Genomic DNA, 21,148 nt, shown 5'->3' with positions numbered 1-21,148 from the left:
TGTGATGGAAGGCAAAAGTCTTATCTCTTCCCTTGTTCTTCTCCCGCGGTCCAGCAGTCCAACTGCAACGTCGAGGCGACTGGGGCTCCCGATGTTAAAGCCCCTGTCAGGTGATGGTAAGTCCCGCGGCCGTTAACCACGCCGGGCGATGTTAGGCCCCGCTCCGAGTCATTTAAACCCCGCGATTCCGGCGGGAAAGTTGCCGTTGCGGGAGCTCCAAAAAGCGGTCTCCCACCAGGGACCTGCGAGCTCCCGATGTTACCGTCCACAGGGCCTGCAGCCGGAGCCTCCGAAGCTCCGAAGTCGGGTCGCAGCCGCGCGCCACCACAGTTCCTCCCGCTCCGAAGTCAGCCAGCTCCGCGATGGCAGGTCCGCAGGCTCTGCGACTGGAGCCCTCAGGTTGGTTCTGGCCGGAGGCCTCCGCCGGCTCCACGATGTTAGGCCCAACGACACCGGAGACCCAACAGGGTAAAAGTCGGGTCCCCGTACAGTTTCCCCCACCCCCCCCCCCCACCCCCCACATGTACACAGCTAAAAAAATAATAAAACTAGAATCAAAAATACATTTAATGAGACAAAATTAAAAAAAAGACAGACGAACTGCAGTCGGGCCACTGCCGTTAGGTGCCGCCACACCACACTTGGAGAAATCAATGTTCATGCCGCTGGGGTATAAACTGCCCAAGCAAAATATGAGGTGCTGCTCCAATTTCCAGTGGTCCTCACTCTGGCCATGGAGGAGGCCCAGGACAGAATGGTCGGTTTTGGAATGGGAGGGGGAGCTGAAGTGGGAGATCAGGTTGGTTATTGTGGACCGAGCGGATGTGTTCGGCGAAGCGATCGGCAAGCCTACGCTTGGTCTCACCGATGCAGATCAGCTGACATCTAGAGCAGCGGATGCAATAGATGAGTCTAGAGCAGCGGATGCAATAGATGAGGTCAGAAGTGTCTTTGCAGTTTCTTGGTGCCATTCTGTAGCCCACCAGCAGAGGGGGATGCAAGGCAATACTCCATCTGCACAGTAAACCTGGCCCACCCCAGCTGTGCTCAAGATCCTCGCAAGAGATCGAGCACTGGCACCTCCCAACGAACCCGGATGTTTAAAAGATAAGTTTGATATGCAGGAATTGTGCACGATCGACAAACAACACAGTGGGCAGCAGCAGTGCAGCTGGTCGAACCGCTGCCTCACAGCGCCAGAGACCGACTTTAATCCTGACCTCAGGTGCCTTCTGTGTGGAGTGTGCACGTTCTCCCTGCGACCACGTGGGTTTCCTCCGTGACCGCCGGTTTCCTCCCACACTCCAAAGACGTGCGAGTTTGTAGGTTAATTGGCTTCTGTAAATTGCCCCTGGTGTGCAGAAAGTGAATGGAAAAGTGGAATAACATAGAACTAGTGTGATCAGGTGATTGTAGTGGAATCATTGGCTAAAGGGCCTGTTTCCATGCTGTGCCTTCCAATCAATCAATGTGTGCAAAATCATGAGAGGGTGTACAAAATCATGTGAAGAATAGATCGGGTAGACGCTCAGAGTCTCTTGCGGAGAGTAGCGGAATCATGAAGTAGAGGACATCGGTTTAAGGTGAGGGGAGAAAGATTTAATAGGAACCTGAGGGGTGACTTTATCATACGAATGGTGGTGGGTGTAGGGAACGAGCTGCCAGAGGAGGTACTGAGGCAGGGACTATGGCAACGTTTATTGGACATTTGGACAGGTACATGGATATGGACCAAACGCAGGCAAGTGGGACTAGTGTAGATGGGACATGTTGGACGGTGTGGGCACGTTGGGCCGAAGGGCCTGTTTCCACACTGTGTGACTCTATGACTATATTTTCACACAGAGGGTGCTGAGGGTCTATGTCCATGCTGTGTCTTTCAATTAACTCAGGCTGTGCTGGCTTCTCCCCTGCAGGGCTGGAGCAGGAAGGCATTTTCCGAGTGAATGGAAACGTGAAGGTGGTGGATCGACTGCGCCAGAGTTATGACCGTGGCAGCATGCCGGACCTCGCCCAGGAAGCGGACGTGTGCTCTGTCGCCAGTCTCCTCAAGCTATTCTTGCGTGAGCTCCCGGACGCGCTGATTGTGTCCCGACTGCACCCCCGGTTCATGCGGCTCTACCAGGGTGAGTCCCTCGCCTGTGCCTCACGGACGCCCGGCTAGATTTTAGTTTAGTTTCGTCTCAAGTCATCCTCTTCCAACTTTGTTCATTTAGACTTTAGACTTCATGAACACGAAACGGGTCCTTTGGCCCACCGAGTCCATGTCGACCAGCAATCCCCGCACACCCGCACTATCCTACACACTAGGGACAATTTTACTGAAGGCCAATTAACCTACAAACCTGTTCACCCCCGACCACGGGTGAACATCTGGGAAGATCGGCGGGGAGGCTGGCTGGACTATGGTACCTTCCTCAACTTTGATGCCACTGTGCTGTGTTGTGGTTATGTTGAGTCGTGGACTTCTGTGTTTGTGCTTTTTTTTAAATTTTAATATGTTTTATTATTTATTATTTATTTTTATGTTACTTGACTGTAAGGAAAATTCATTTTGTTGTCTCTAATATGAGATAATGACAATAAATTGAATACAATACAATACAATACAATACAATGCCTTTGGAATGTGGGAGGAAACCGGAGCACCCGGAGAAAACCCACCCAGGTCCCAGGGAGAACGTACAAACTCTGTACAGACAGCACCCGTAATCAGGATGGAACCTGGGTCTCTGGCGCTGTAAGGCAGCAACTCTACCACTGTGCCATCCATCACAGGAGCCTATAGCAGAGAAAGAGGCCATTTGGCCCGTCATGTCCATGTTGTCTGCGATTGACCGATTATGACCATAAACTACTTCTCAGCTCTCAGTCCGCAGTGTGATAGGTCACGGTGCATGATTCCCTTGATTCCAGACACTAGACAGCTCGATTAGAATCATATATTATCTTTCCACTGACTGGATAGCAGGCAACAAAAAGCTTTTCACAGTACCTCAGTACATGTGACAATAAATATACTAAAAAACTAATAACTAAGTTCTAATTTCAGGGGTATTTGAGGTATAGTGAGGGATTTTGCCCCAGTGGTGCAGTGTTAGAGTTGCTGCCTTACACTGCCAGAGATTCGATTCTGACTATGGGTGCTCTCTGTAGGAGTTTGTATGTTCTCTTTGTGAGCGCGTGCATTTCCAACAAGTGCTCCAGTTTCCTCCCACTTCCCAAAGATGTGCAGGTTTGTAAATTAATTGGCCTCTGCCAAAGTAAGATAACATGGAACTAGTGTGATCGGGTGATCACGTGGTCGGCATGGACCCGGTGGGCCAAAGGGCCTGTCTCCATGCTGTTTCTCTAAACTAAACCCATCTGTCTGAGCGAAAAAACATCATACAATTCCAGGCATCGATGGCTACTGACCAGCTGCAGGTAAATGGGATTGTTATAGTGGGACGCTTGATGGTCAGTACGAACATGGTGGGCTGAAGGGCACGTTTCTGTACTGCTTAGTCACAGAGTGATACAGTGTGGAAACAGGCCCAACTTGCCCACAATGGCCGCCATGTCCCAACTACACTAATCCCACCTGCCCGCGTTTGGCCCATATCCATCCTGTCCTATTCATGTACCTGTCTAACTGTTTCTTAAATGTTGGGATAGTCCCTGCTTCAACTACCTCCTCTGGCAGCTTGTTCCATACACCCACCACCCTTTGTGTAAAAAAGTTACCCCTCAGATTCCTATTAAATCTTTTCCCCTTCACCTCAAACCTATGTCCTCTGGTCATCAATTCACCTTCTCTGGGCAAGAGACTCTGTGCACCCACCCAATCTATTCCTCTCATGATTTTATACACCTCTATAAGATCACCCCTCATCCTCCTGCGCTCCAAGGAATAGTCCCAGCCTACTCAACCTCTCCCTATAGCTCAGACCTTCCAGCCCTGGCAACATCCTTATAAATCTTCTCTATACACTTTCCAGTTTGACAACATCTTTCCTATACCATGGTGCCCAGAACTGAACAAAATGACTGATTTAATACCAAATCTCCCCCATTGCCCCGTCATCTTCCCGTCGATCACTTCAAACCTTGGCCCTCCCTGCCATAGGTATGATGCCAGCTGTGTCCTTGCATTACGAACTACAAGCAAGCGAGCTCCCACAATATTATTCAATTGAAAAGTCCAATGTAGAACATGGAACGGTTCAGCACAAGAACAGGCCCTTCGGCTCACCAGATCTGTTCCGTGCATCATGCCAAGACCAACTCTAATCTTCCCGCACATGATCCCACTTTGCACTGGCTGGGCTTTGCACAATCGGCTGCCGCTCTGCAGGCAGGGATGGCTTGGCGCAGCCTATGGATAATCTGTTCTCCATTGGACTTGTTCTCAATCCAGTTACAACTCCCAGACATTCCCGGGCCAGCTTTCCATAGACCCTCCATTCCCTGCCTATCCCGGCACCTAACCAAAAGTATTGTAAATGCCACTATCATATCTGCCTCAACCACAGTGTGTTCCAGACCCTCATCACCCTCAGTATGTCGCTGGTGCTACACAACTCCTTCAAACTTTAAACTTTACCATATATACGTAAGTTTATTCCTATGAATGGCAGAACTCGCTTCCTTTCTCTTCACTATCGTCAATTGTTCTTTCTCATCAGTCTTGTATGTTTTGGATGCAATTCATTACAAAACTATGGAGGTATGGATATCTATTCTGTCCTGGGCCTCCTCTATTGCCAGTGCAAATTGGAGAAACAGCACCCCATATTTTGCTTGGGTAGCTTACACCCCAGCGGTATGAACATTGACTTCTCTAACTTCAAATAGCTCTTGCTTTCCCTCTCTCTCCATCCCTCCCCCTTCCCAGTTCTCCCACCAGTCTTACTGTCTCTGACTACATTCTATCTCTGTCCCGCCCACTCCCCTGACATCAGTCTGAAGAAGGGTCTCGACCCGAAACGTCACCCATTCCTTCTCTCCAGAGATGCTGCCTGTCCCACTGAGTTACTCCAGCATTTTGTATCTACCTTCTATTCGAGAGATTGCGGACAAAATTGACTTGTGGACGCCTGTGAAAACAGATTCTGGTTTGTTACCCGGGGATGGACTGTAACTTCAGTGTGGCAGTGGGCGCACTTAAAATAAAGGTGTAAATCCCGTATAAGGTCACTCTGTTGCAACTGGGAATTTTCACCTACACTGGGCAAAATCTAATTTTGCTCAGAAAACAAAACGACTCCAGATGCTGGAAATCGCAAGCAAAACGAAGGATGTCGGAAACACTCAGCAGGTCGGGCAGCATCTGCAGAGAGAGAAACAGAGTTATGGGCCTGTCCCACTTAGACGATGTTTTAGGCGACCGGCGACTGGACCCCCATACGACATAAAATTTGAAATTGTCTATATAAGAATCATCACTTTAACAACAAATAAAACCGAAGTCAGCACTGGCGACAACCTACGTTAACCTGGCGACAACTACGACAGCGCTTGCGTCAGGAGAAATCAAGCTACGCTCATTGGCGTCAAACCCACTGTCATCGACTGTCCGAATATTTTTCAACATGTTGAAAATCCAGCGGCGACCAGAAAGACGCTACGACTCTTTGGGTGACTGAGGAGACTATTCACCATACAGGCGACAACCTGCCGATCATGTGGCGACAGCCTAGTCGCCGGCAGTCGCCTAAAAAATAGCCTAAGTGGGACAGGCTCATTCACCTTTCAGGTCACTAACTTCAAAGTTGTGCTGGAACGCTAACTCTGTTGAAAAAAACAAGGAACTGCAGATGCTGGTTTACATAAAAAACTCCACAAAGTGCTGGAGTGCCTCAGCGGGTCAGGCAGCATCTTTGGGGGACATGGATAGGTGACATTTCAGGAAGGGTTCTTACCCAAAACGTCACCTACCCATGTACTCCTGAGATGCTGCCTGACCTGCCGAGTTACTCCAGCACTTTGTGCCTTTTTGCAGGCTATTTCTGTTTCTCTCTCCACAGATGCTAACCTATAGAGTGCTACCATAGCACAGACCTCTCACACCACAAGTGCTGGGACACAACCAAACCTATTTCTGTGACTGCAAATGTTTACGAAACTTGTGAATTTGTGGAATTCTCTGCCACAGAAGACAGTAGAGGCCAATTCACTGAATGAATTTAAAAGAGAGTTGGATAGAGTTCTAGAGGCTAGCAGAATCAAGGGGTATGGGGAGAAGGCAGGCACAGGTTACTGATTGTGGATGATCAGCCATGATCACAAAGAATGGCAGTGCAGGCTCGAAGGGCCAAATGGCCTCCTCCTGCACCTGTTTTCTATGTTTCTATGTTAAAGGGTGAAGTGACAAGAAAGCAGGGTTGCCGATGACAGGAGAAAGGCGGGGAGACTAGATCTAGTGCTGGGGGGAGCTAGTGTGGAGTTGAACGAGAGCCTGATAGTGTGAACATGTGCCTTGAAATCCATCCCCAGATAATCGCTTAAAACTCACCATGTGGTCCCAACAGTAAAATCGTACTCATCTTGTGAAATTCAAAGGTTCAAAGGTTCAAAGGTTCAAAGGTTCAAAGGTTATTTATTAGTCACATACACCTAGGTGTAGTGAAATGCTTCTTGCCAATGCAGCACATAAAGAAGGAATACAGACATAACATTAATAAGAGTTTTAAACATAAAGAACATCCCCCCACAATGGCTCCCACCATGAGGGAAGGCATAATGTCCAATCCCCAACCCCAGTTCACCCATAGTCGGGCCCATTGAGGCTTCCACAGTTGCCTCTACGGAGGCCCGATGTTCCTGGCCGTTCTCGCCGGGTGATGTTGCTCCGGCGTCGGGAGAATCCTCGCAGCGGCCTGGGAACCCTGGAACGGCCGCTTCCGTACTGGAGGCCGCGGCTTCCGAAGCCAACAAGGCCGCGCCGGCTGGAGCTCCACAACTGGCGATCTCATCTAGAGATCCCAGGCTCCCGGTGTACAGTTCGGCGCCGCCGCCCGCAGCTGGCCGCTCCTCAAAACCCGCAGCTCCGCGATGTTTTACTCGGCGGTCTTCAGCTCACCGGAGCTCCAGCGCGGCGACCCAGGCAAGGCATCGCCCGCTCCACGATAGCGCTCCAGCGCTGTGCCGCTGCCGAAGCCGTGGTTCTGGGCAGTGCCCGACAGGAAACGCCGCTCCAGGCCCGCTGGTAGGCCGCGAGGACGGGTCAAAGCTGCAGCCCGGAGAAAAGCTGCCTCTCCGACCATTCACCACATGGGTGAGTATTTGTGGGAGGAACACTTCAAAGAAATGCATGTTATACAAAGTAATGTGAAAATAATAATAAATGCACTGTCCTTATCCCAGGGTAGGGGAATAAAGAACTGGAATGCATTGGTTTGAGGTTCGTAAGTGATAGAAGCAGATTTAGGCCATTTAGCCCATCAAGTGTACTCCGCCATCCAATTTATCTTTCCTCTCAACCACATTCTGCTGCCTTCTCGCCATAACCTCTGACACCCTCGCTAATCAAAAATCTATCAATCTTGGCTAACGAGGGAAATTGAGACGTTAGTCAAAAACAAGAAGGATGCATGGGACAGGTATAGGCAGCTGGGATCAAGTGCATCCCTGGAGGGGTTTCGCGAACTAAGGAGTAAACTAAAAAAGGAAATCAGAAGGGCAAAAAGGGCCAGGAGATAGATCTGGTGGGTAGCATTAAGGACAATCCCAAAATATTTTATAAATACATAAGGGGGAAAGGGTAACTGGATTGAGAGTGGGACCTCTCAGGAATAAAAGCAGTCACCTCTGTGTGGAGCCACAGGAGATGGGAAAGGTACTAAATGAGTATTTATCCTCTGTATTTACCGAGGAGAAAGACAGTAAGAATAGAATAGAATAGTTTCTTTATTGTCATTGTAACATGAACCATGTACAACGAAATTGTAAAATGTCAGCCAGTCAGTGCACCATTCAAACATTTCTAAAAGCTAACGATACATACAAGGTAAAATATTTAAAAAAAGATAAACAACTAAAATAAATATCACAAAAATAGCACGCATAAACACCCAGCCCTACATCCTTCTGTCGATTTCACAGTCTCTTAGTATGTATCGCCCCTGCGTTCCTTGGCGGCTACATTTAGTGCCTTTATAGCAGTGGGGTAAAAACTGTTTTTAAGTCTGTTTGTCCTTGTCCTTGTAGATCTGTACCGTCTGCCTGACGGTAACAGTTCAAACAGGGAGTGTCCGGGGTGGGAAATGTCCTTTATAATACTCTGGGATTTTTTGATGCAGCGGGAGGAAGTTGGAGCAGTCAGGGTTACCGTCGAGGAAGTACTGAAGGTGCTGTCGTGTTTGAAGGTAGACAAATCTCCAGGGCCTGATCAAATATATCCGAGGACCTTGCGGGAAACTAGAGAGGAAATTGCGGGAGCCCTGGTTGAAATATACGAGTCGTCCTTAAATACAGGAGAGGTGCTGGGAACTGGAGGGTGGCAAATGTTGTGCCCCTTTTCAAGAAGGGCTGCAGGGAAAATGCTGGGAACTATAGGCTGGTGAGCTTAACATCTGTAGTTGGTAAGTTACTGGAGAGTATTCTGAGGGAGAGGATATACAGGCATTTGGATGGGCAAGGGCTGATTAGGGATAGTCAGCATTGTTTTGTACGTGGGAGGTCATGTCTCACAAATCTGATTGGATTTTTTTGAAGACGTGACCAAAACGGTCGATGAGGGCGGAGCTGTAGATGTTGTGTACATGGAGTTCAGTAAGGCGTTCGACAAGGTTCCGCATGGTAGGCTGCTCTGAAAGGTTAGATCGCTTGGGATCCAAGGAGAGATAGCTGAATGGATAGCAAATTGGTTCCATGGAAGGAAGCAGAGGGTGATGGTGGAAGGTTGCTTCTTGGACTGGAGACCTGTGACTAGTGGTGTGCCCCAGGGTTCGGTGATGGGCCCGTTACTGTTTGTCATCTACATCAATGATTTGGATGAGGACATACAGGGTAAGATTCGCATGTTTGTTGATGATACAAAAGTTAGTGGTTTTGCAGATAGTGAAGATGGTTGTGAAAGATTGCAGCAGGATATGGATCGATTGGCCAGGTAGGCGGAGGAATGGTTGATGGAATTTAATACAGAAAAGTGTGAGGGATTGCATTTTGGGACGTCGAACAAGGGCAGGACCTACACAGTGAATGGTAGGCCTCTGGGTAGTGTTGTAGAGCAGAGGGATCTAGGAATACAGGTGCATAGTTCCTTATCTACCGAGTCGCAGGTAGATAAGGTGGTCAAAAAGGTTTTTGGCATTTTGACTTTCATCAGTCAGTATAGAAGTTGGGAGGTCATGTTGCAGTTGTATAAGATGTTGGTGAGCTCACATTTAGAATATTGTGTTCAGTTCTGGGCACCATGTTATGGGAAATATATTGTCAAGCTTCAAAAGGTTCAGAAAAGAATTACAAGGATGTTGCCAGGACTAGAGGGTGTGAGCTACAGGGAGAGGTTGAGTTGGCTGGGTCTCTATTCCATGGAGCGCAAGAGGATGAGGGGAGATCTTATTAGAGATACAAAATCATGAGAGGAATAGATCGGGTAGATGCACAGAGTCTTTTGCCCAGAGTAGGGGAATCGAGGACCAGAGGACATAGGTTCAAGGTGAACGGGAAAAGATTTAATAGGAATCCGAGGGGTACCATTTTCACACAAAAGGTGGTGGGTGTATGGAACAAGCTCCCAGAGGAGGAGGTTTAGGCTGGGACTATCCCATCGTTTAAGAAACAGACAGGTACATGGATTGGACAGGTTTGCAGGGCTATGAACCAAGCGCAGGCAAGTGGGATACGTATAGCTGGGACATTGTTGGCCGGTGTGGGCGAGTTGGGCCGATCGGCCTGTTTCCACACTATATCACTCCATGACTGACTCCACCTTATGAATATCCATTGATTTGGTTTCCACAGCCTTCTGTGATTGTGCTGGCTGGTTCAAGAAAAGTACAAGCATTTCAGCTCAGTGACCTTTCTCCAGAACTTCCCAACCTATCAACATCCCAAACACCACAGTTGGATCGTTCTCCGAAGCTTGTCACAAAATTCAACGGTGTGAGCCCCAGGAACAATATTCCATTGCTCAGTGGTGCCATCATGTGTCCAGTACCTGCAACTACAGGGAGCTTCCATGAGTCACACTGATGAAGAAACTGACTTTAAACATGACTGGGCAATGCCACGATACGCAGACAGAATTAACACTAAAAATCCCATTGGCGTCAGTGAAATTTCACAAAAGCTTGATGACTTCGTTAACTTTCATAATATGAGGGTGGTTTTTATTGCAAGGCGGTGGTATGCAAAGATATACCATATCTTTTATGGTATATCTACCACTTTTGTCAGACTGACCGATTCAACAAAGGCTATAGACCTGGATATGGATTCTGAACTAGGTTTAGAGGTCGCAAGTTTAGTTTAGTGTTTAATTTAATTGTCACGTGTACCGAGGTTTTTTTGTTGCGTGCTATCTAGACTTGAAGAAGGGTCTCAACCCGAAACATCACCTATCCATGTTCTCCAGGAATGTTGCCTGACCTGCTGAATTACTCCAGCACTATGCGTCCTTTTGTCTATTAACCAGCATCTGCATTTCTTTGTGTCTACGATCTGGAGTCCAGTGTTGTCCAGACTGTAGTCTGCACAAGTTAATGGCCGCGGGACAATTGCCATCGCCCGCCGGGGGCTTTGACTCTGACATCGGGAGGGGAATGGGGAATGCAGGGGAGAGATAAGTTTTTTTGCCTTCCATCACAGCGAGGAGGAGATGCGCTGTGATGGATGTCTGTGTAAATTGTGTTGTGTCTTGGGTCTTTTTGTCTTGTGTGTATGACTGTAGAAACAACATTTCATTTGAGCCTCTATGAGGTTCAAGTGACAAATAAATTGTATTGTGTATACTCTAGGCTTGAAAAGGGCAGATTAACCAAACCAATAACAGCAAATCTAGGGTTAAATTAAGAGCGATAACTCCATTCACGTGGATTTTATTACAATGATGCAAACACTAAAAGGACATGATCAGGCAGGTGCAGGGAATCTAATTTGCGAAGAGTTGCATAATCTTGAAATGAAAACCAGTTTATTTTAAAGAAAAACCAGGATCAACATTTATACATTTAGTTTAGATTAGTTTATTGTCACGTGTACCTTGGTCCAGTGAAAAGCTTTTGTTGCATGCAGCAGAAAGACAATATATGATTACAATCGAGCCATCCACAGTGTACAGATACATGATAAAGGAAATAACGTGAATAACACTAAGTGCAAGATAAAGTCCGATTAAAGATAGTCCAAGGGTCTCCAATGAGGTGGACAGTTCCACACCTCCAGATTCAGAGACAGTTTCTTCCCAGCTGTTATCAGGTAACTGAACCATCCTACATCCGACATTAATATGAATTTGAGAGGCAACATTTTCACAGAAAGGGTAGTGGGTGTATGGGACAAGCTGCCAAAGAAGGTAGTTGAGTCAGGGACTAATCCAACATTTAAGAAGCAGTTAGACAGGTACATGGGTAGGACAGATTTGGAGAAATATGGACCAAACGTGGGAAGGTGGGACGAGTGTAGCTGGGTCATGTTGGCTTATGTCGGCAAGTTGGGCCAGAGTGGCTTGTTTCCACACTGTATCACTCTATGACTATAAACAACTAGAGAGCAATCCTGAGCTACTATCTACCTCATTGGAGACCCTCGGGCTATCTTTGATCGGACTTTACTGGATTTTATCTTGCACCAAATGTGATTCATATTTTTCCGCTGACTGGTTAGCACGCAACAAAAGCTTTTCACCAAACTAACTAAGCTAAAGTTGCTCAGGACGGCTCTCTAGTTGTTGGTTGGAATGTTCAGTTGCCTGATAACAGCAAGCTGATGCTGATCTGAACAAAAAGATGTTGGAAATACTCAGTAGGTCAGGCAATATAGATGGAAAGCGGAACAGAGTTAATGTTTCAGGTTAATGATGAACACTGATGAAACACTGATTCCATTCCTCTCTCTGCAGTTGCTGCCTGACCTGTTGAGTGTTTGCAGAATTTCCCTTTGTTACCACACGTACACATAGCAAACTGCAACCTTATCACACCAAACAACAATTTTAAGTTTTTGAGTGGAAAGTTGGGGAGGCACAGCGGTAAACTTACTGCCTTACAGCGCCAGAGACGCGGGTTCGATCCTGACCACGGGTGCTGTCGTTGTGGAATTTGTACGTTTCTCTTTGACCACATGGGTTTTCTCAGGTTTCCTCCCACATTCCAAAGACGTACAGGTTTGTAGGTTAATTGGCTTTGGCTAAATTGTCCCCAGTGTGTAGAATAGTGTTAAGGGCCTGTCCCACGAGCATGCATCTGCATGCGGCAAGCGCGACCAAACCGGAAGCGGGAGCCACGTGGAGGTCGAGTGATCCCGTACGAGTTGACGTGAAGTTCGAGCTAAGGCATACGCCGTCAAGACGCTGCGTACGGCGTCGAGGCGGCGGTACGGCCTCAATGCGGCTGCGGGCCGGCAGGCCATTGCCGCGCGGAATTTTTGGACAGTGTCAGTTTTTTGGAGCCCCGCGCGATGTCGGGACCAGCCCCGCACAACTCCATACGGCTCCGGCGATCGAAGTGGGACCGGCCCCGCGAGGCCGTACGGCTCAATCGACCACGTTGGGTCGCGCTAGCCACATGCAGTCGCATGCTGGTTGGACAGGCCCTTTAGTGTGCGGGGTGAACGCTGGTCGGCGTGAACTCAGTGGGCCGAAGGACCTGTTTCCGCGCTATATCTGTAAAGTCTAAAGTTAAAATTTCAAGGGGAAGCAAAACAGTCTCAAAACAAAACTCTGATATGAGACTTAGGTATGAGAGTACAAAATGTTGGTGTAACTCAGCAGGTCAGGCAGCCTCCATTCTGGAGAAAAGGAATAGGCGATATTTCAGGTTGAGACCCATCGTCAGATCCTCTCAGTTTTCGATAATTTCCTGAAAGCATAAGGGATAACGGCAATACCCTAGGAAAGAATCTTAAGTGCAATAGCCGTGTCATTTGTTTTCAAAGCAGTTCTAGTATTGTGACAACATAACAGCAGTGGAAAAATGGATTCCTGGCCAGCAAAAATGCACCTCCTGGAACAAATGATAATGTCCTCTTCCTCCTCCTCATCTATAAATACCAAGAAAGGCCCATGGTGCAAGGATCATGAGAATGGCTCTCCACAGCCATCACCTTGACCTCCAGCTCCCTTATCACCCAGACCTGTGTTCCTTCTCTCTTCTTGTAGGAAGGAACTGCAGATGCTGGTTTAAACCGAAGACAGGCACAAAATGCTGGAGTAACTCAGCGGGACAGGCAGCATATCTGGATAGAAAGAATGGTTAGCATCTGAAGAAAGGTCTCGCCCCGAAACATTACCCATTCCTTCTATCCAGAGATGCTGCCTGACCCGCTGTTACTCCAGCATTTTGTGTCTGTCTGACCCATCTCTCTTCTTTGCATGTGACCGGCCAAGGCATTAACAACGGGCACATGGCACAAGATTAGCTGGTTGCTTGGCCAACTTAAACAATCTTGGCAAGTTGAGTCTTGCCTTGACTATTTCTGTTTCTTTTGTTGGGCCAAGAAAGGGCGGTGCAGTGGTGTGATGGTACAGTTGCTGCCTCACAGCGCCAGAGACCCGGGTTCGATCCTGACCTCGGGTGCTGACTGTACGGAGTTTGCATGTTCCCCATGTGCCCGCATGGGTTTCCTCCGGGTGCTCTGGTTCCCAAAGACGTGCGGGTTTGTAGGTTAATTGGCCCCTGTAAATTGCCCCGATAGTGAGAAAGGGGGATAACCATAGAGCCAGTGTAATCAATGCATGAAGAGGATTCCATGCTGTATCTCTGAAATAACTCAAATCCTAACTTGTTTCATTTGTAAAGAAAAACTCATCAGTTAAATGCATCTGTTAAATTATCTAACTCGTCAGTCTGAAGAAGGGTGTCGACCCGAAATATCACCCATTCCTTTTCTCTAGAGATGCTGCCTATCCCACTGAGTAACATACTTACTGCTATAGTGCGTCTTTTCCATTACACTGTTCAGACATAACACGATTGATGAATTAGGGAATGCCCTTTGTATTATGTGGGCAGAGATGGTTATAACATAATTAGAGCATCTCTTAAACGTCACAGTGCAAATTGACAAGTAGAAAAAAAACTGTCTTTGAAAAAGAACAGCCTAGAGGTAAAAAAAACTGTACCCTTGTAACCTACCTACAATCAGTGCCATTGTTACATAACATTCACCAAATGTGGCCATTGTAGTGGACAAACAAATGCTACTTTTGAGACAATAATACTCAATTCAAAAAATATGATATATTAGTATTTTTAGCTTGCAGTAACAAAAAAAACTTGTTTTTAAATCCTGTGAGGAAAATTTTTTTTTTTTAGCTTAGCTTTTTGTCACAGTACATCACAGGTACAGTGAAAAGTTTTTTGTTGTGTGCTATCCAGTCAGCAGAGAAACTATAATCTCTAGGCCTCTAATCCCTTTTCCCCCTTTGACAGTACAGGTATCAGAGGTTATGGGGAGAAGGCAGGAGAATGGTGTTAGGAGGGAGAGATAGATCAGCCATGATTGAATGGTGGAATAGACTTGATGGGCCCAATGGCCTAATTCTACACCTATTCCTTATGATCTTATGAACATGGTTCTTGTAAGGTGATTTTCTACACACAAGGTTTCTTAGGAACGCAATCAGTGTGGTATATATCCGTACTACAAGTTTCCTTCTGTTTAAGTCATAGGAATTGTGGTGTTGGATGCAGGACATTTACTCATTTGGCAACTTTTTGATCCGTTGCTAACTAGACCTCAGCTGAAGCCATGAATATTGTGCTGTGGAATGTATGACACACCCATTTGTTTGGGTTAATTCTTTCTATATTCTGGTCAAAACATAGAATAGAATAGTTTCTTTATTGTCATTGTAACATGAACCATGTACAACAAAATTTAAAAATGTCAGCCAGTCAGTGCACCATTCAAACATTTCTAAAAGCTAACGATACATACAAGGTAAAATATTAAAAAAAGATAAACAACTAAAACTGACAGCAATGGGTGGAATCTTGGGGCAGATCCAAACTTATCTTGGAGAGGGTTCCTGTGGAAATCCAAGAGTGAGAGGAAAAGGGGCAATTACTGGGAATTTTGAGAACAGAACCGTAATTTTTTGATGGCACTAGGCTAGAGGCTGTACTCGCTGGAGTTTAGAAGGATGAGGGGACTTCCTTATTTACACTTACCGAATAGTGAAAGGCCTGGACGGAGTAGATGTGGAGAGGATGTTTCCACTAGTTGGAGGGTCTAGCACCAGAGGGCACAGCCTGAGAATAAAAGGTTGTTCCTTTAGGAAGGAGATGGGGAGGAATATCTTTAGTCCGAGGGTGGTGAATCTGTGGAAGTAATTGCTACAGATGGTTGTGGAAGCCAAGTCAATGGATATTTTTAAGGCAGAGATTGACAGATTTTTGATTAGTAAGGGTGTCAAGGGATATGGGTAGAAGGCAGGAGAATAGGGTTAAGAGGGAAATATAGAACATCCCATACATTGTTCAAAGTAGTAAGAATCCTGCACCATTAGCAACTCAAGTAGGTAGCGTGGTAAAGAAGACCTTTGGTATGCTCGCCTTCAACAGTCAGTGCATTGTATAAAAATCATGAAGTCATGTTGCAGCTATATAGGACTTTGGTTAGGCCACATTGAGGGTACTTTGTACAGTCCTGGTTGCCCCAATACAAGAAGGACGAAGAGGCTTTGGAGAAGGTGCAGGTTTACCGGATTTCTGCCTGGATTAGAGGGTATTAGCTTCAATGAGAACTTCGATTGTTTTCTCTAAGATGCCTGACTAAGAGGAGAGATGTGATAGAAGTAAATAAAATTGTGCGAGGCTTATAGATAGGGTAGACAATCAGAACCTTTTTCTCAGTGTGGAGATGTCAAGGACTGGGGTGCACAGCGTTAAGATGAGAGGGGCAAAGTTTAAATGAGATACGCGGGGCAACTTTTTGCACAGAGGGTAGTGGGTGCTTGGAACGTGCTACCAGGGATGGTGGTGGAGGCAGGTGCGATAGTGGTGTTTGAAAGGCTTTTAGAGAGGCACGTGGATATGCAGGGATTGGAGAGATATGGATCATGTGCAAGCAAAGGAGATTAGTTTACGTTGGCGTCATGTTCTGCACAGATATTGTGGGCCAAATAATTTGTTCCCATGCTGTATTCTATGTGTAAGAAAGAACTGCAGATGCTGGTTTAAATCGAAGGTAGACATAAAATGCTGGAGTAACTCAGCGGGTGAGGTAACATCTCTGGAGAGAATGAATGGGCGACAGCTTCTCTCCAGGGATGCTGCCTCACCCACTGAGTCACTCCAGCATTTTGTGTCTACCTGTATTGTTCTATGTTCTACTTTGAACTCTAGGTATTTGAAGTATATATTTGAACTCTAGAGGACTTGTCACAAGTTCAATATTTCAACCTAGAACATTTACAATAGACAAGGTTGTACGGGTTAATTCCAATTTTCCTTCATGCAGTGGTAGCCTGGAGAATTTGCTTTCAAAGTTAAATTGTTTACATCCAATAATTTCCTGTCTTGTGATAGTATTGTTTTATTTTCCACGCTGTTATCTCAACCAAAGCATAATTGTGTTGACTTGTTGGGTGCCAGGACGTTGCTAAGTGACCTTGCTCAAGAAAGAAGTGACTAACTAACCCTGCAGTCCACAACAATTGTCTTCAGACAAAATTAAAATGAAAAGCTGATCTTTGAAATCCTCAACAGCAAGTCCTTAGATACTCTGGGATTAACTGAGGGGAAGGTTGTCTGTATTTTGGTATCAAGGATCGCAAAATAACCCCTTCCATTGGAAATCATCCTATTTTCTCTCTGATTTATTGGGAAAAGATTAATTGTGTTGGACGGTTATTTTTTATGTTGTATTTGTTTAATGGGTATATATATATATATATATATATATATGTATGTGTGCGTAAATGTGTATGTGTGTGTGTGTCAGGCACGTGCCGTCAAGGTAGGCAAGGTAGGCACTGCCTACCCTGACAAAAATAATAAAATGGTAATTATTAAATATAAATAGTAAAGGCACGGGAGAATAATGCCTACCTAAGAGATCGATCTCTTAGGTAGGCATAATTCTCGGTGCCTTTCATCCGCAGTACATGTCACACGCGAAGGTCTGTGCAGCTAACGTGCCGTCGACGCTGCTTCAAGCCGTCAATTTCCAGGGTAATGAAGGCAGCTGAAATTCTGCCTTTGCAGCGTGGACTGTGTACTGTGCAGGTGCAGCAGCCTACTGCGCATGCGCAGCGCAAGTTTCTTGGCGGGTTTTTCAAACATGGATTGCCATTATCTTAAGAGTATCTTAAGAAACAAAGGGAAGAATGGAGTTCGTGTACAAATGATGTGGTAAGTAAATTTCTTTGAGCTATATGTTTTTAAATACCGTATTTCCCGGAAATGAAGGCGCTATTTTTTACCCAAAGATACGGCACAAATATTTACATGTATCTTGGAAGCCTAAGTTGGGAGGTTGTTAGCCAAGAAAGATAGACTTGGCTATCCCTCAGTACAGCAACATCAAGAACGATGTTGTTGTACTGAGGGATAGCCAAGTCTATCCCTCATTGCTGGCAGTTGATGGGAAGCGGCTGTAAAAGGCCGCTGAGGAGGGAAGAGTTCCTTTCGCAGCGTGTGGGGAGTCTGGCCCGGGGTAAAGTTGCGGGGAGGGCAGGAGCGTTGAGAAGGAGGGGGTCGGGGATCATGCCAGCAACTCACTTGCCGGGACGCTCCGGGTGCGGAGCCATTGCATAGTGGCCGGGGTGAGAAGTAGCTCGTGTGGCTGCGAGCAGCTGCCGGGACCGGACATCGGAACCGGCCACCACCTCAGCTCCTTCTGCCCCCACTCACCTCTCCGTCTGAAAACCTCTCTCCTGCCGCTCGCCGGCCTCATTCGTGTCAGCCGCTTCCCGCAAATCCTTAAATTCCGACAGCGCGATCAAGGGACCAATTGAGGTTACTCGGCTGTCGGAATTTAAGGATTTGTTTATTTATATATATATTTAAATAAACACATACATTAGTATGTTTATATATGTGTGTGTATGTGTAGGTATATATATGTATGTAGGAAAGAACTGCAGATGCTTGTTTAAATCGAGGGTGGACACAAAATACTGGAGTAACTCAGCAGGACAGGCAGCATGTCTGGAGAGAAGGAATGGGTGACATTTTGGGTCAGTCTGAAGAAGGGTCTCGACCTGAAACGTCACCCATTCTTTACAGAGTACTATGTTTACATATACTGTGGGGCTGGCTGCTGCAAGTAAGAATTTCATTGCTCTGTTTGGGACATAACAATAAAATGCTCTTGACTCTGAAATGCACATGGTTGGAATATCTCAGCACATTTCAGAGCATGGGATTAGTATCTGTCGAACTTGGACTTAATTTAACAGCAAGCCAGGTATAATTTAGATAAAGGGACTATCTTAGTTTTACAACACAGAATTGTATGTCCATAATGTGTGTTATTCAACAATAAAATTATATCAGGCTCTGTTATCACGCAGTTATTTTTGTCAATGAAATTGCGCATTCCAGCTATGTCAACAGTTATTGCAAAATAAAATCACAAGGCAAAAGCTTGATAGATTTATCTTGCACGTTTTATACATCCCTGTGAGACTGTCCTCAAAGTGCTTTAATTTCAGGTGAAGTGATTTTAAAGTTCCATTGTTGAACTATAGGAAATGCAGCAAACTCACGTATGGACCCGAAATGTCACCTATCCAGTCCCCAGATGCTGCCTGACTGGCTGAGTTCCTCCAACACTGTGTGATTTGCTCAAGATCCCAGCATGTACAGTTCCTTGTGTCTTCAACTTACAAAGATATGTGATAATGACTAAAGGCTGAGTGGTCTATTGGCATGGTTCTATCTTCTTTAGCATTATACGGGTCCACCAACGATTAGCCGGCAACTGGTGGTCCGGTGCCTCCTTTAATCCGAACAAAATTATGAGAGCGAGCGCACATAGAATCCCTCCCGGAAGTCCCCCGGAAAATGTGATGCCCAGGCCAGATGTGATGGGGCTCTGGAACTCTGACCCAGCCGGAGCGGGCAGATCCCTTCCCGTTGCTGACTTCAGCGGCCGACTTTGTGGCCAGGTATCTTGGTCCCAGCAAAACGGATAATACGGCAAGGCTCTGGAACCAAGTGTACTGGGAAAGCGATTGTGAATCTGTACAATCTTGGTATTCCCAGTGTGAAATACATCACACAGACCAGACTTCCCACCATTTACTCCCTTCACCCTGCTTCGGAAAAGCAACCAACTTAATCAAAGAGATTGGCCCACCCCAATCATTCCTTCTTCTCCCCGTCCAGCAGAAGGTACAGAAGATTGAAAGCACACACCAACAGACTGTAGAACAGCTTCTTCCCCCTCTATCATCAGGCCGTGAATAAGCTAAAGTGCTGTCTGGTTCAACTCTACCCCTTTGCGAAATTAGATTTTGTCTATGGAACGTCTAATAGAATGGTGAGAACTATATTCAAACTATATTCCATTTACTCAAAATGGAAATACAGGACAACATGGAAGCAGAATAACTTGGGCAAATTCAGGAGGACACTGGATAGGGCATTTGACGGGAAATTAAATGTAGGGATATAGGGAGAGAGCAGGAAGTGGGATTAATGGGATTGTGCCATTGGCAGCTGGAATAAATTCCATCTGCCTTTGCTATTCCAGGATTCAATCTGGATTCAATCAATTCATCAGAGACTGTACATATATATTTCTCTTTACTCCAGCTCATAGAATGTGCTTTCTCGTTTACATTCCAGACCACGGCGGGAGTCGGGAAGAGTTACAAGTGCTTCTGAAGCAGCTTCCCGAAGTGAATTACCGTCTGCTGAAGTTTCTGTGCCATTTCCTGACTCGGGTGGCTGCTGCCCACAGGAGTAATCGAATGACCGTCTACAACCTCGCCACAGTCTTTGGCCCCAATGTCTTTCAGTAAGTCCAGTGTAAACTATCACATTCAAAAGCTTCCTGTTAATTGTTTTGATTACAGAAGTAACACAGTTTAAATGCCGAAGATAGACACAAAAAGCTAGGATAACTCGGCGGGTCAGACAGCATCTATGGAGAAAGGGGAATTGGTGACGTTTCAGGTCGAGACCCTTCTTCAGACTGGAGAATGAAGAATTAGTCTGAAGAAGGGTCTCGACCCGAAACATCACCTCTACCTTTTCTCCAGAGATGCTGTCTGACCCATTGAGTAATGTCTTTGGTTTCAACCAGCATCTGCAGTTCCATCTTGCACAATTTAAATGCCTCTAGATTATAGAGGTTCGTTTTGAACTGCACAAAAATGTTTAGTTTAAAGGGCCTGTCTCACCAGCATGTGACTGCATGTGGCGAGCGCGACCAAACGTGGTGGCTTGAGGTGTACGGCCTCACGGGGCCGGTCCCACTTCCAAGCGCGGAGCCGTATGGAGCTGGTCCCGACATCATACTCACAAATCAGCTGGGCAGGAGGTGGGCCAACTGAATTTAGACGTCGCACGGCGTCGGGCGGTTACGTCATCACGCAACGCCACGTGCTAGGCGTACGTCGTCAAGACGCTGCGTACGCCGTCCAGACGCGTACGGCGTCGAGACGCTGCGTACGGCATCAAGACGCTGTGTATGGCGTCGAGACGCTGCATATGCCCGTCGAGGTGCTGCGAACGGCCTCAATGCGGCTGCGGGCCAACAGGCCGTTGCTGCACGGGATTTTTGGACAGTGTCAGTTTTTCGGAGCCCCGCATGATGCCCGGTCCAGCTCCGCACAACTCCATACGGCTCCGGCGATCAAAGGACCGCCCTGCGAGGCCATACGGTTCAAGCGACCACGTTAGGTCACGCTCGCCGCATGCAGTCGCATGCTGGTGGGACAGGCCCTTAATGGTTCAATGGTTCCATGGTACTTATTGTCACATGTACCTAGGTAAAATAATGATTTTATTTTTTGCATACAGTTCAGTAAAAATCTTACTACACATAG

General features: G+C 46.5%; 1 protein-coding gene across 2 annotated transcripts in view; it reads left to right on the top strand.

The window, feature by feature from the left end:
* Positions 1–21,148, top strand: part of fam13a (family with sequence similarity 13 member A) — a 207,912-nt gene that overhangs the window by 24,462 nt on the left and 162,302 nt on the right. For both annotated transcript variants that reach the window (XM_033022299.1, XM_033022305.1), the window contains exons 3-4: positions 1,917–2,126; positions 19,944–20,115. In XM_033022299.1, the coding sequence (XP_032878190.1) occupies positions 1,917–2,126; positions 19,944–20,115 (382 nt within the window). The remainder of the gene's footprint in view (positions 1–1,916; positions 2,127–19,943; positions 20,116–21,148) is intronic.

The sequence above is a fragment of the Amblyraja radiata genome, chromosome 1 (assembly GCF_010909765.2).
Source record: "Amblyraja radiata isolate CabotCenter1 chromosome 1, sAmbRad1.1.pri, whole genome shotgun sequence".
NCBI classification, from domain to species: domain Eukaryota; kingdom Metazoa; phylum Chordata; class Chondrichthyes; order Rajiformes; family Rajidae; genus Amblyraja; species Amblyraja radiata.
This window is presented reverse-complemented; position numbering and strand designations above follow the sequence as displayed.